The sequence below is a fragment of the Coregonus clupeaformis genome, chromosome 17 (genome assembly GCF_020615455.1).
Source record: "Coregonus clupeaformis isolate EN_2021a chromosome 17, ASM2061545v1, whole genome shotgun sequence".
Classification (NCBI taxonomy): domain Eukaryota; kingdom Metazoa; phylum Chordata; class Actinopteri; order Salmoniformes; family Salmonidae; genus Coregonus; species Coregonus clupeaformis.
In genome coordinates, this window is record NC_059208.1 from 45,256,626 (window position 1) to 45,270,773 (window position 14,148).

The 14,148-nt window shown below is 41.1% G+C and overlaps 1 protein-coding gene across 1 annotated transcript in view; it reads right to left on the reverse strand.

The window, feature by feature from the left end:
* LOC121586904 (atrial natriuretic peptide receptor 1) overlaps positions 1–14,148 on the reverse strand; it is a 148,543-nt gene that overhangs the window by 21,276 nt on the left and 113,119 nt on the right. Inside the window, exons 6-10 of the mRNA XM_041903947.2 lie at positions 7,403–7,497; positions 7,041–7,176; positions 4,939–5,023; positions 2,430–2,550; positions 2,192–2,266 (exon numbers count right to left, since the gene is read on the reverse strand). Coding sequence (XP_041759881.2) covers positions 2,192–2,266; positions 2,430–2,550; positions 4,939–5,023; positions 7,041–7,176; positions 7,403–7,497 — 512 coding nt within the window. The remainder of the gene's footprint in view (positions 1–2,191; positions 2,267–2,429; positions 2,551–4,938; positions 5,024–7,040; positions 7,177–7,402; positions 7,498–14,148) is intronic.

Genomic DNA, 14,148 nt, shown 5'->3' on the forward strand with positions numbered 1-14,148 from the left:
AAATGCTTCACAAATAATCTGTAAGCATATGTCTTACACTATAAATTGTTTATAAAGGGTGACATAACCATTCCCACTGTAGGGCGAATTGCCAAATGTGACATAACACACTATGTATACACCATTTTTAGCAGGGGTTCTCAAAGTGGGGTCCAGTTACTGCAGGGGGTCTGCGGCCCAGTTTTTTTGAATGAATATTATTAACAACAACAAATTAAACTACTTTTGGCAAAGGGATCCGTATAATACGTTTAGAGGGTGTCCTACAATACAATACAGTCGTGGTCAAAAGTTTTGAGAATGACACAAGTATTGGTCTTCACAAAGTTCGCTGCTTCAGTGTTATGAGATATTTTTGTCAGATGTTACTATGGTATACTGAAGTATAATTACAAGCATTCCATAAGTGTCAAAGGCTTTTATTGACAATTACATTACGTTTATGCAAAGAGTCAATATTTGCAGTGTTGACCCTTCTTTTTCAAGACCTCTGCAATCCGCCCTGGCATGCTGTCAATTAACTTCTGGGCCACATCCTGACTGATGGCAGCCCATTCTTGCATAATCAATGCTTGGAGTTTGTCAGAATTTGTGGGTTTTTGTTTGTCCCCCCGCCTCTTGAGGATCGACCACAAGTTCTCAATGGGATTAAGGTCTGGGGAGTTTCCTGGCCATGGACGCAAAATGTCAATGTTTAGTTCCCCGAGCCACTTAGTTATCACTTTTGCCTTATGGCAAGGTGCTCCATCATGCTGGAAAAGGCATTGGTCGTCACCAAACTGTTCTTGGATGGTTGGGAGAAGTTGCTCTCGGAGGATGTGTTAGTACCATTCTTTATTCATGGCTGTGTTCTTAGGCTAAAATGTGAGTGAGCCCACTCCCTTGGCTGAGAAGCAACCCTACACATGAATGGTCTCAGGATGCTTTACTGTTGGCATGACACAGGACTGATGGTAGCGCTCACCTTGTCTTCTCCGGACAAGGTGTTTTCTGGATGCCCCAAACAATCGGAAAGGGGATTCATCAGAGAAAATGACTTTACCCCAGTCCTCAGCAGTCCAATCCCTGTACCTTTTGCAGAATATCAGTCTGTCCCTGATGAGAGAAGTGGCTTCTTTGCTGCCCTTCTTGACACCAGGCCATCCTCCAAAAGTATTCGCCTCACTGTGCGTGCAGATGCACTCACACCTGCCTGCTACCATTCCTGAGCAAGCTCTGCACTGGTGGTGCCCCGATCCCGCAACTGAATCAACTTTAGGTGACAGTCCTGGCGTTTGCTGGACTTTCTTGGGCGCCCTGATGCCTTCTTCACAACAATTGAACCTCTCTCCTTGAAGTTCTTGATGATCCGATAAATGGTTGATTTAGGTGCAATCTTACTAGCAGCAATATCCTTGCCTGTGAAGCCCTTTTTGTGCAAAGCAATGATGACGGCACGTGTTTCCTTGCAGGTAACCATGGTTAACAGAGGAAGAACAATGATTTCAAGCACCACCCTCGTTTTAAAGCTTCCAGTCTGTTATTCTAACTCAATCAGCATGACAGAGTGATCTCCAGCCTTGTCCTCGTCAACACTCTCACCTGTGTTAACGAGAGAATCACTGACATGATGGCAGCTGGTCCTTTTGTGGCAGGGCTGAAATGCAGTGGAAATGTATTTTTGGGATTAGGGACTTTTTCATGGCAAAGAGGGACTTTGCAATTAATTGCAATTCATCTGATCACTCTTCATGACATTCTGGAGTATATGCAAATTGCCATCATCAAAACTGAGGCAGCAGACTTAGTGAAAATTAGTATTTGTGTCATTCTCAAAACTTTTGACCACGACTGTACAATATAATATTATTAATCTACAACTTATGTTCTTAACCCTGGGCAACATGGGCCTGGGAGGCTCACAGGGTTATTGGTGATCACAATACTCCACCAATTATACATTTTCCAACTCAATACATCTTGTATTCCCCAAAAATGTTTTTTAAAACATGAATGCACTGTAATTTAAGCTTTAAAATTGTAACGTTTTCTCTCTGCCTCATGACAAAATATGTGGAAATGCAGGATATTAGCTTTAAAGCTGCAACAACAAAACATATCTCTGCCCCATGACAAAATGTGTAGAATTGCAGGAAATTAGCTTGAAAACTATCAAAAAAGTAAATATCATAAGCATTGTAAAAGAACAGACCTTGTAATAGCCAGTCTTCGCGTAGATCTGGAAGTTTCCTTCCATGGTCAGGAGGGAGCCATAGTTCGAGCCTCTCTGTGGACCATATAGAGAGGGAATGAGAACTTGTCAGCGTGCATATCTGTGCTTTTTCAACACACATGGTTTCTATGTGTGAGTGTGTGTAGGTGTGTGTAGGTGTGTGTAGGTGTACTCTATTTCATGTGTCTATTTATGTGTGTGTTTCTCTATGCAGTACCAGAGACAGGGTGAGTCTGCTGCATGCCCTGCGTAGCACTTTCTCCAGGTTGCTCATCTGCACGTCCTCCCATTGCACTCGCCAGAGCTGAGCAGCCAACTCATTCTCCAATTTCAGCTTCCTGAGGGAGAGAGTGGGGGGGTGAGAGAGGGTCAGAGATAGAATGAAAGAAAGAGAGAGAGAGAGAGTTAGGAGAGGGTAGAGAAAGGAGCGCAGCCTCTGTTGTGTGAGGGCGACGGAGAAAGAGAAATCAATGAAGAGAAAGAGAGAGAATGAGAATCCAGAATAAAGGACAGAGAGATTAAGGAGAGGGATGGATGTGTTTCAGTGTGAGTGTACACTGTGTAGGACTGCACCTTTACCCACAGCCCATCAACACTCCAAAATCTGAGTTGTACCCCTGTCACCCCACCCTCTACAAAATACAAACTGTATTCACACACACATTTCTCAGAAACACGTGCAACCCAACTATAGTATTGGGGATGGGATTAATTCATTGAGTATGGATAGAGATTAATATCTGTCATTGAGTGTCGCCCCTCAATTTGTGATTGCAACTTAATTGAGTGATTCATCACTCCAGAGAACGCGTTTCCACTGCTCCAGAGTCCAATGGCGGCAATTTACCCCACTCCAGTTTTGATGTGTACCTTGATATCACAGGTGGCTGGTGGCACCTTAATTGGGGAGTACAGGCTCATAGTAATGGCTGGAACTGAATAAATGGAATGGTATCAAACACATCACATACATGGTTTCCATGTGCTCAATACCATTCCATTTAGTCCATTCCAGCCATTATTATGAGCCGTCCTTCCCTCATCAGCCTCCTGTGCTAGATATAACATTCTTTACTGTAATAGAACTTACGTAAGAAAAGGCCACTATTCCTGTGTAATAATAACACATTTATGTTGTTGTTTTTTTAATCTATGAACATACAAACACATACAGTAGCTTCAATTTACTTTAAGCTATACATTTACAGACACACTTCACATAGACTAAGTCATCCATAGATTAAGAAATTAATATAGTAAGCACTTATCATACAAGAATATGAAAATGAACATTAATAAATGTATCCACCTATGGCTATGTGCTATTCAAATGTACTGCACATTGCTGTATCTATAACATGAAAAAAAGTGCCAAAAGGGTCTGTGTAATTTTACAGCACATCACAACTGTTAAAGGGATGCTTTGGGATTTTGGCAATGAGGCCCTTTATCTACTTCCCCAGAGTCAGATTAACTCATGGATAAAAAATATATGTCTCTGTGTCCAGTAAGAAGGAAGTTTGAGGTAGTTTTGCGAGCCAATGCTAACTAGCGTTAGCACAATGACTGGAAGACTATGGGTATCTGCTAGCATGCTAGCAGATACCTATAGACTTACAGTCATTGCGCTAATGCTAGTTAGCAATTGCACTAGCGCTACTTAGCAATTGCGCTGGCGCTAGTTAGCAACTTCCTTCAAAATGAACGCAGAGACATAAAAATTGTCTCCACATGTTCATCTGACTCTGGGGAAGTAGATAAAGGGCCTCATTGCTAAAATCCCGAAGTAACCATTTAATAAAATGTGAAATGTCGGAAATATCAGACAGGATAGCTTATATCAAACACAAAGTGACCATAATTATTGGCTAGAATATGGAACTGAACTTAAACTGTTTCACATTTCACCTATCAAAGTTAACTTAACTCTCAAGAAAATGTAAAAACATATTGCTTTTCTATATTTGATACGAGACATAATATACTTTATTATTATTTTAGGCCTGATATTCCTCAAGGGACAATTTTTTTTTTTTAAGTACAGTATACTTTCACCTGGACTTGCACTCAATGTTCAACCTTTCATCAGAAGACATGACAAGTCTGATGGAGCTGGATACAGGACAGAGAGAAGGATCAAAGGGCAAACACGGGGCTGGAGGTGAGTCATCACTGGGCCATGTTCATTAGTGCACACAACGGTAAATATATTAAAATGCTTTGCAACGGAAAACGAAAATGAATGTTTCTTATTAAACAACCCCAGGTAGTCCATCCCTGTTTCAGTGTGTTTATTTCTGTTTGGTGCCTAATGAACATGACCCTGGTGGTGAGTCATCACTGAAGAGGAGACAGAAACACTTTTATTAGTTCCTTCTTGGCCTGATCTCCCTGTAATGTGTAAAGAAAGAGTGAGGGAAAAGAGGAGAGTAATAGGGTGAAGAGAGAGACAGACAGAGTAACAATGTGGGTAAGAAAGTTTAACAGGGAGAAAAAATTGTAGAAAAAAGAAGAAAAGCAAACAGAAGAGAAAGAGATGGGAGGGGGGAATAAAATAGAGAAAATGAAAGAAGAGCAGAGTATGGGAAGAGAGTGAACAGAATGGAGAGAGCGATAGAGGATGGGTGGAGGAGGGGTCGGGAGTGGAAAGGTGTCATCAGAACCAATACCATCGACCAGAGTCTTCCTCAAGGAAGGGGGACGGTAAAGAAGGGGGCACCACTGACCTGTAGATGAAGACGGTGACGGTGACGATGATGACGAAGATGAAGCAAGCCACGATGGCCACCATCTGGAGCATAGTAACTGTCCCTGGGAGGAAAGGAAAATCAAAGTTATTGAAGTTATGTGAAGTTATACCAAGGGCCAAATTCAATAGCATGTGAAGCCTATGCCATAAAATGATATATGTATTACATTTAGATGTTAGTTATTTAACAGGCATTGTTATCCAGAGCCACTTCTAGTCAGTGCATTCAACTAAGGTAGGGAAAAAGAACCAAACAATAGAAGTTGCTAAAACAACAACAGGTTGGTTTGATTTGGAAATATGCATTTTGTCTGCACATTTTGTTTAGGCAGTGTACTGAAGTGTTGGTTTCCCACAGTGTATGTTTGATTGGATTCCATAAATATTAATTTAACTTCACGTCTAGAAAAACACCTAAATCATGACACAGCGGGAAACCTAATCTCTTGCTGTTCTAATCTTACTAGTGAAGCAGCTGCCAAATACAAATGAATAACAAATGTCACCATGCATGATAATGAGGCTGTTATGATAATGAGATTGTCATGATAATGAGACCGTTATGATAATGAGACTCTTATGTAAATTAGACTTTCAGACATTTCTGTAGATATTCACAAAGAACATTTACTGAATGAGAACAATCCTATAGATAATGCTAGCTTCCAATAATCAAAACCTAAGGGTCAAATCCTAACTTGATATGTCTATGTGTACAGTAACATCATGCAAATAATGCAATGTGGTCAATTGGGAATTTGAGTTACACTATATATACAAAAGTATGTGGACACCCCTTCAAATTAGTGGATTCAGCTATTTCAGCCACACCCATTGCTGACAGGTGTATAAAATTGAGCACACCACCATGCAATCTCCATAGACAAACATTGGCAGTAGAATGGCTTTACTGAAGAGCTCAGTGACTTTCAACGTGGCTCCGTCATAGGATGCCACCTTTCCAACAAGTCAGTTCATCAAATTTCTACCCTGCTAGAGCTGCCCTGGTCAACTGTAATTGCTGTTATTGTGAAGTTGAAAAGCCTAGAAGCAACAACGGCTCAGCCACAAAGTTGTAGGCCACACAGAATGGGACTGCTGAAGCGCGTAGCGCATAAAAATCGCCTGTCCTCGGTTGCAACACTCACTACCGAATTCCAAACTGCCTCTGGAAGCAACGTCAGCACAAGAACTGTTCGTTGAGAGCTTCATGAAATGGGTTTCCATGGCCGAGCAGCCACACACAAGCCTAAGATCACCATGCGCAATGCCAAGTGTTGACTGGAGTGGGGTAAAGCTTGCCACCATTGGACTCTGGAGCAGTGGAAACGGGAGTGATGAATCACGCTTCACCATCTGGTAGTCCGTCGGACGAATCTGGGTTTGGCGGATGCCAGGAGAACGCTACTTGCCCCAATGCATAGTGCCAACTGTAAAGTTTGGTGGAGCAGGAATAATGGTCTGGAGCTGTTTTTCATGGTTCGTGCTTGGCTCCTTAATTCAGTGAAGGAAAATCTTAATGCTTAGTGCTTCCAACTTTGTGGCAACAGTTTGGGGAAGGCCCTTTCCTGTTTCAGCATGACAATGGCCCCGTGGACAAAGCGAGGTCCATACAGAAATGGTTTGTTGAGATCGGTGTGGAAGAACTTGACTGGCCTGCACAGAGCCCTGACCTCAACCCCATTGAACACCTTTGGGATGAATTGGAACGCTGGATACGAGCCAGGCCTAATCGCCGAACATCCGTGCCCGACCTCACTAATGCTCTTGTGGCTGAATGGAAGTAAGTCCCCGCAGCAAAGTTCTAGTGGAAAGCCTTCCCAGAAGAGTGGAGGCTGTTATAGCATCAAAGGGAGGACCAACTCCATTATAATGCCCATGATTTTGGAATGAGATGTTCGACGAGCATGTGTCCACATACTTTGGGTCTTGTAGTGTATGTATTAATTGTGAACAGCACAACATTATTTTTCTCTCTCTCAATGTTCGTAAAATCTCCAGTGGGTTGTGTTTATTCATATGCAAATATACATATTTTTATGTTGATAAATGAGACCCAAGGGTTTCTTCAGTGCATACGTGCTAAGCAGGCAGGCTTGTCGTTCTTGAAGCCACAGTCGGGGATGTCTTGGGGGGGGGCGCCCCCCGGCCATTGGACCTTCATGCCCGGCACTGGAACCAGCTCCTTCAGGGTGCTGTTGTAGACGGACACAATCTGGAGACACACAGGGTAGAAGGTTATCCATATCTTACTGTAAGACAAGTACTGTAACTTTGGGTGTTGTCTGTGTAACGAAGGTGCCTTGTCATTGTAGGTTTTATAGCTGCTACACTGGAAGAGTGTCTAGGATAAAGAACACAGCTACAGAGTGAGTGTGTATTTACGTACCAGTGTGTTTGTGCCTAACCACCACTTTGTGAGAGGAGCAGTCAGTGCCTACCTGAAAGACCCCAGAGTCAAGATTGGTCATGTCCCACAAGGCAAAGTCAATCTCCCGATCGCCTGCCCCATCAATCTGAACCAAGCCAGTAACACCTGCCACAGAAGAGAAGAGATAGAGAGAGAAAGAGAAAGAGAGAGAGAGAGATAGAGAAAGAACAGAGAGATTAACACAAAAGGATTCAGGTGCACATTTCCTTATTGCTTTCAAGATTGAGCGATGGGCCTTTTGTATGATCCTGTTGGATGATTTTGTTGTCCTTTACAAAATAAATTAACAAACCATAGCCAGCTGGGTCCATATTGTGTAGCACCACCTGTTGCCAGTCCCCGTGTGTTGCTATATCCTTACCCCGGCAACAAAACAAACCAACAGGATCAAAGTGGAAATACAAACTTCAGAAGCCTTTTTAAACCTCAAATACACGTTTAAAATGTCCTGCATTGCAGGTGCAGGAAAGTTCTCCTGCAACAGGGTGATCAAATTAAGCTCCTACATCTGTATGGGGTTAAACCAATAGAGGTATTTTAAACTGAGATATCCTTTATTTTAGCTACTGTAGCTTTACACATCATACTGATATCTTTCCTTTCATCTTAGTTTCTCCACTCACTGTGTAAGCTGGGAGCTAAGGCAAGCTGGTCTTGAGTCAAACCAATATTTCAAGGCAAGACGATCGTGACCACTTGGGGGCAATATTATTAACAAAAAATGGCTAGAACTATTTCTCCCAAATATACAGTATCATGCTGGCATAAGAGGGTAACGTGATTGGGAAATATAGATACTGATACTGTAAAATGTATTGTAAACCTCAAGTCAAAACTTGAGGTAAATTAGCAACTTCACTTCCGTACACCGTCTTTAATGTTGGGAAGGGGGTCATGGAAAATAGGAGCATAATGTGATGTAAATCCCCTCTCTTGAATCAAGTCTTGGGTTAAGTCATCCATATCGTACATTCATCTACACTGTGCACACTTGAGACGGACATGGTTTTGAATATCAATAGGGGAAACCAAGGAAAACATATGAGTTGATTCAAACTGATGCCATCCCTTAGTTTGGCTATTGGCCCTACAGTTGTGGGAGCTACAAAGTTAGATTGTTACAAAAAACAAAAACAAAACCCTTTAAAAAACTGTTGCTAGAAGATGTTATGGTGCTGTGTTGCACACGCATTGCAGAAATTGTTCTGCAAATAACATGGCGTGAGCTGACTTTTAGTCCCCATCAACTGTATAACTTCACAGGCACCTAGGCATTTCCCATAATTCACCTCTTTGGCTTATCTGATCAATGACAGAGACACACAGTGTCTGGGAACTAAACCTGCAACCCCGCGGTCAAAAGCCTGGCCTCCAAACCCAAACCTCCCACTAGTTCACCTCTTCAGACCACCGTGGTGGAAGAGTCTAGTAACAAAGTTTAGAAAAAAAACTCTCTCTCTTTCGGCACTCTCAAATTCTTCTATCTTCTGGAATCAGAGTTGAACAGACTTTTAAATGAGCCCATAGAAATGATGTATTATTTAGTATTTCTACCTTGCTCAACGTCATAAAAAAATGAATTAATGTATTTTCTCTGTGTCCAACATGCTGCCTCCTACATGTTCTACTGCTCTGACCTCAGATCAGATATGTGCGGTATCACAGTGGCTGTCCCTGACCTGAGTCTATAAGGCTCATAGTTCACTGAGGTAGTACAGCTCATTCAGAGACAAAATGTACCAAACTACTGCTTATAAACTACAAGGTCTCTAAGCTTTACAAGGTGAATCACAGATGGAATGCATTTATATAATGCTCAAGGCCTAGGTCTCAAAGCGCTTTACATTGTATGGGGGTTAATTAGCACATAATTAGTCTACGGTCTTACTTTCAAGGGCTTTCGGCCCAGATAGCCATGGTTCTTTCAAAACCGTCATCATTTCAACAGACATGCACAGATTGATCTGTTCTGACATATACAAAGGACATAATGCCCATTACAGTAAACTCAGTCCCTAAAAAGGATGTCATTTGTTGCTACACTACATGATGTCTGTCTATAAGAAATCATGATTATACTGCCAATGTATGGCTTCTCAGTGTCAAACTATATAGAGCAGCTACCCAACTTTGAATCTACAGGACAGATATCCATCACTTGTAAATCTGACAAAAAAAATTGTTTGAATAGTTGTCAAATGTTTCCCTCTTCTTCCTGCCTTGAAGTAATCATCACTAATCGAACACGACTGGAAAGGTGAAAGCAAGGGTTCCACTACATAATTTAACCTAGTCCAAAAAAGTCAGATATAGGATTACTTCAAGGAAGGAAGAAAGGAAGGAAGCAGGGAAGGACTAAAGGAAGAAAGGACTGAAGGAAGGAAGAAAGGATGCATTTGAAAAGTTTTCTAACAGAGCCGTTTGTATAAACGTCAGAAATCTTCACTCTTTCGCACTTGCTGTCCTTGTTATAAAAACTCCATCCCTTGTAAAATACCTGGCTAATTAGCGTGGGAGTAAAAAGCACAGTGGCAGCAGCGCTTATCTCTGACAGTACTAATCGTGCTAGCAGTGGCATGTGGTTTGGCTAGGCGGGTGAGCGTGGGAGTGGTCGAGGGGTGCATTGAAAACAGAACTGTAATTAAAGCAAGTAAAGTGTGTGTGTGTGTGTGTGTGTGTAGAGAGACAGCGAGGAGATAGAGAGGAAGAGGAGCAGATCTCGTCTGACATGTTTTCCCAGCTGTCAGTCAGACAGGCGGAGCCCGAGGGGTGGGCCGTGCACCACCACAGCGAAATAAAGAGAATTTGCATTTAACTGAATGATAACAGCGATGCTGCTTTTAATCTGGAACCGGGTGATGTGACAAAGACAAAATTGATCAAGCTTTCTGGCTTTCAGTCTCAAATGTAGAAACAGATACACACACACACAAATATCCAGACCATCTTCCATGTTTCAAATCAGCCATACATGAAGGTCACCCACAGGTTAAACCACACACACATCAACCCCTGGTCCATTAGTCATTGTAATAGGAGCCCCTCTGTGTAGAAGCTGAAACTCAATGCCCTGCCCCTGACTCCTAGTGCCTGTACTGCTCCATTGGCAGTATCAGTCCTGCCGGAACACTGTCATTCACTTCATAGGACCACTCTGCCTCATTCCCTCTCTGTTTGGCCGAAATTATGTTTCCTTTATATTTGTTTGCTATGAACAGTCAGTTCTCTTTCATTTGAATTAGTATAAAATAATATCATTTCCCAATTTGTTTGAGTATACTATATAGCCCCATATTTGAATTATTTATTTTATAGTCTTTTTTTTTCTTTATCAAGGGTGCCAATCATTTTGGACCTGACTATTTATAGTCCAGTGTTAATGTTTCTCTTTTAATTCCCTTCAATATTTTCCTATTTCTGTGTCCTTCAATGTTTTTTTTCCATTTCTCTCACCTCACTTTTCACAATTTCTGTGATTTCTCATCTCTCCCTCTTTCTTCCCCTCTCTGCTACACTCCCCATCTTATTTACCCACTTTGTCTGAAACCACTCTCTCAACCTTTTATCTCTTATCTTTCCCTCTCTCCTTCTTTCCACATCTCTCCTTTCACTCTCTGTAACCACCTCAGTCCATCTCCCTACCATCTCCTCTCCCCATCTCTCCTCTTCACATCTCTTCCACTCTCTCTCCACACTTTCGTAACCTCCTCCTTCAATCTCTCCATCTATCTGTTGCCAATTCGCCTGAGTCGCCAGGCTCAGTGGGTTTCAGTATAGACCTCTATAAGAGAGCTGGCTAACCCATTGTAGTGATTACATAGCCCAGTCCACTTATATCTCCCTGGTCCTCCGCCAATCTGTCTTTTTGTGATGAGAGCAGAGCACTCTACCCATCCTGACCACATCTGTCACTCACTGCTCAGATCAATGAAGAGGTACCTGGTTTACCCCTGTTCTATGAAACCCCATTAATTGAGTCTCTTCCAGCGTAGGTCCCGCTTGTTATTAAAGCTTATTTATGTCTTATTTATGTCTTATTCATGCCTTATTAATGTATTATAAATGATTAATAAACTACAATGGAAGGTCACTCGGTAACAAGCTAAGTTGACATTTCCTTTGTCATTTTCACTGTGAAATGAACACACAGAATATGATGTTTGTGTTTGCTTTAGTAATGTCAACACAACCCACTGATAATTATGAAGGCCATCTCTCACATAATATAAATAGGCCATTTTAATTTAATTTAAATGCCTTTCTTTTAAGTCCTGTGTGGCTCAGTTGGTAGAGCATGGCACTTGCAACGCCAGGGTTGTGGGATTGATTCCCATGGGGTACCAGTACGAAAAAGTATGACAAATGTATGCACTCACTACTATTGTAAGTCGCTCTGGATAAGAGCATCTGCTAAATTACTAAAAATGTTTTTTTTAAATCCCTGTATGTTTAAAAGCTATACATTCCAATGTAGTGGCCTCTTCCATGTCACACTGAAACAATCAGCCAGGAAACACACAGGAACCCATGGCTGTTAGACAACCCAAAACATGCATGTCCCAATGTATCCGGGGCTTCTTAAAACTGTCAACACGGAAGCAACCAGCCAAGAAGTCACAGAGGAACCAACCACACACGACCTAATGTAACATCGGCCCATTGCCTGAGACATATGGTATGGATTTATCATGGAATAATACAGGCTTTCCCTTACGAAATGCAACAGTGCCGCACCGTATTGTCACCGAGGGGGTTGTGGGTAACTGAAGAGCCATGAGAAGAGGCTTGTGGAGTTCACAGAGAGTGGGCTGTGGGAATAGGAGAGACCGAGCGATCCCACTCCCAGGTTGGGATTAGGAGAAGACGAAAGAGGGGAATCACAGGAGAACAACATCAACCTCCAGCCTCCATGTTCCCATGGACCCCTGCTGGGTAGACGCCTTCTTATCTCTGCAGCGATTGGTTTATGAGGCTTAACTGATGGCATAAAGAGGGGAATTTATTGGTTGAGCATCCTTTGCTACAGGAGTCTGTTGATATAGTTAGGCTAGTGGGTCCTGATTTCTGTCGATAGTTTAACTGAGTATGTACAGATGTAGGATCTAAATTTGATCACTCTTTTGTTGATGAGAATTTTCCTGCACAGCAGGAAATGCAAACCTGTAGTGTATTCACGGTTTTAAAAGGCTTCTAAAGTTAGTAATTTCCTGTTTAAAATGCCAGACTAGATTTGCCCTAACGAAAAATGTATCCTCCCCTACAAAACAAATCCATTAATTATAATACACATAATAATTCACATTTCCTGTTGCTGCAGGATTATTTTTCTGCTGTAGAAAATTGCCTCAAATTAAGATCCAAATCTGTATGTGCTCAATCGATACAACTCCTCTCATAATGATTCAAATATGTGGTATTGTACAGTGATGCTAAATTGGGCACAAGCTCGCTGGTGAATGCTATGCTGAGAATAGATGTAATGTAAGGCAGAGTGGTTGTTTTTCAACAGATTGTTTTTTTTAACATTTTGTAGTTCTGGATGGCTCTTGGCACCCATTTAGCTGGGTTATATCATATCTTGAAAGAAGATAATTTCCTTGTTTTTCTCAAGGCCCTGTGCTTTCAGAGTGTGTCATTATTTAACTGATCACTTAAGTACAGAGGCCATGTAGCCACAATGTGCATCAGGTAAAGGTGTATTGTGAGCTTTGAAGTGGTACATGGTTATTTGGTTGGAATATATTACATGATACTATTATAGTAATTTAAGGTAATCATCCAAACAATTATCATCAGATAACTGGGATTGTGACTTTCATTTCCAGTCTTGCCTATTATTGTCATTTTGGTTCAGTCATTGAGATTTCTCCAGATAGGTGATTCAAATGTAAGATTTGTTTATTTATTAATCATCCGAGCTACTATATTACGTATTGGATCCCTCAAAAATACAATTTTTACATTACCATGTAGTTTACCAATAAAATGGTCTGATGGTGATGTGGATATACTCGGAATACGTATCCCAAATGAAATTAATGATCTCACTCCAATACATTTTTATAGAAAGTTAGCAAAAATAGATAAGATCTTGCTACCATGGAAAGGTAAATACCTGTCTAAAACAAGCAATAGAAAGTTGGTTGCAATTTCAATTTAATCCTCCAGAAACGACAGAACAAATAATGCAACAAATATTGTGGTTAAACTCAAATATACTAATTGATTAAAAAACATTATTAAAAAAAAAAAAAAAAAAAGGTATAATCTTCGTAAATGATATCATAGGTAGGACTGGTGGAGTTATGTCGCACATGCAGCTAACAAAAACATATGGAAATGTCTGCTCTACCCAAAATTACATCCAAATAATTGCAGCATTACCGCAAAAATGGAAGAGGAAAGTGGAAGGGGGAAAAAGTAAGGAACTTGTCTGTCGGCCCTGCATTAAAGAAAATTGTGATAAATAAAAAAGTATACCAGTTTCATTTAAGGACCAAAGGATTGACAGCCGTCCCATATAGATTGCAAAATAGTTGGGAAAAGATTTTTGACGTACCGATTCCATGGCATAGTGTTTATGAACTGATACGCAAAACGACACTGGATTCAAAACTTAGAATTTTTCAATTGAAATTATTATACAAAATACTTGCTACCAATAGAATGTTATTTATATGGGGGATACAATCTTCCCAGTTCTGTAGATTTTGCTGCGAAGAGACAGAATCATTAGATCATTTGTTTTGGTACTGT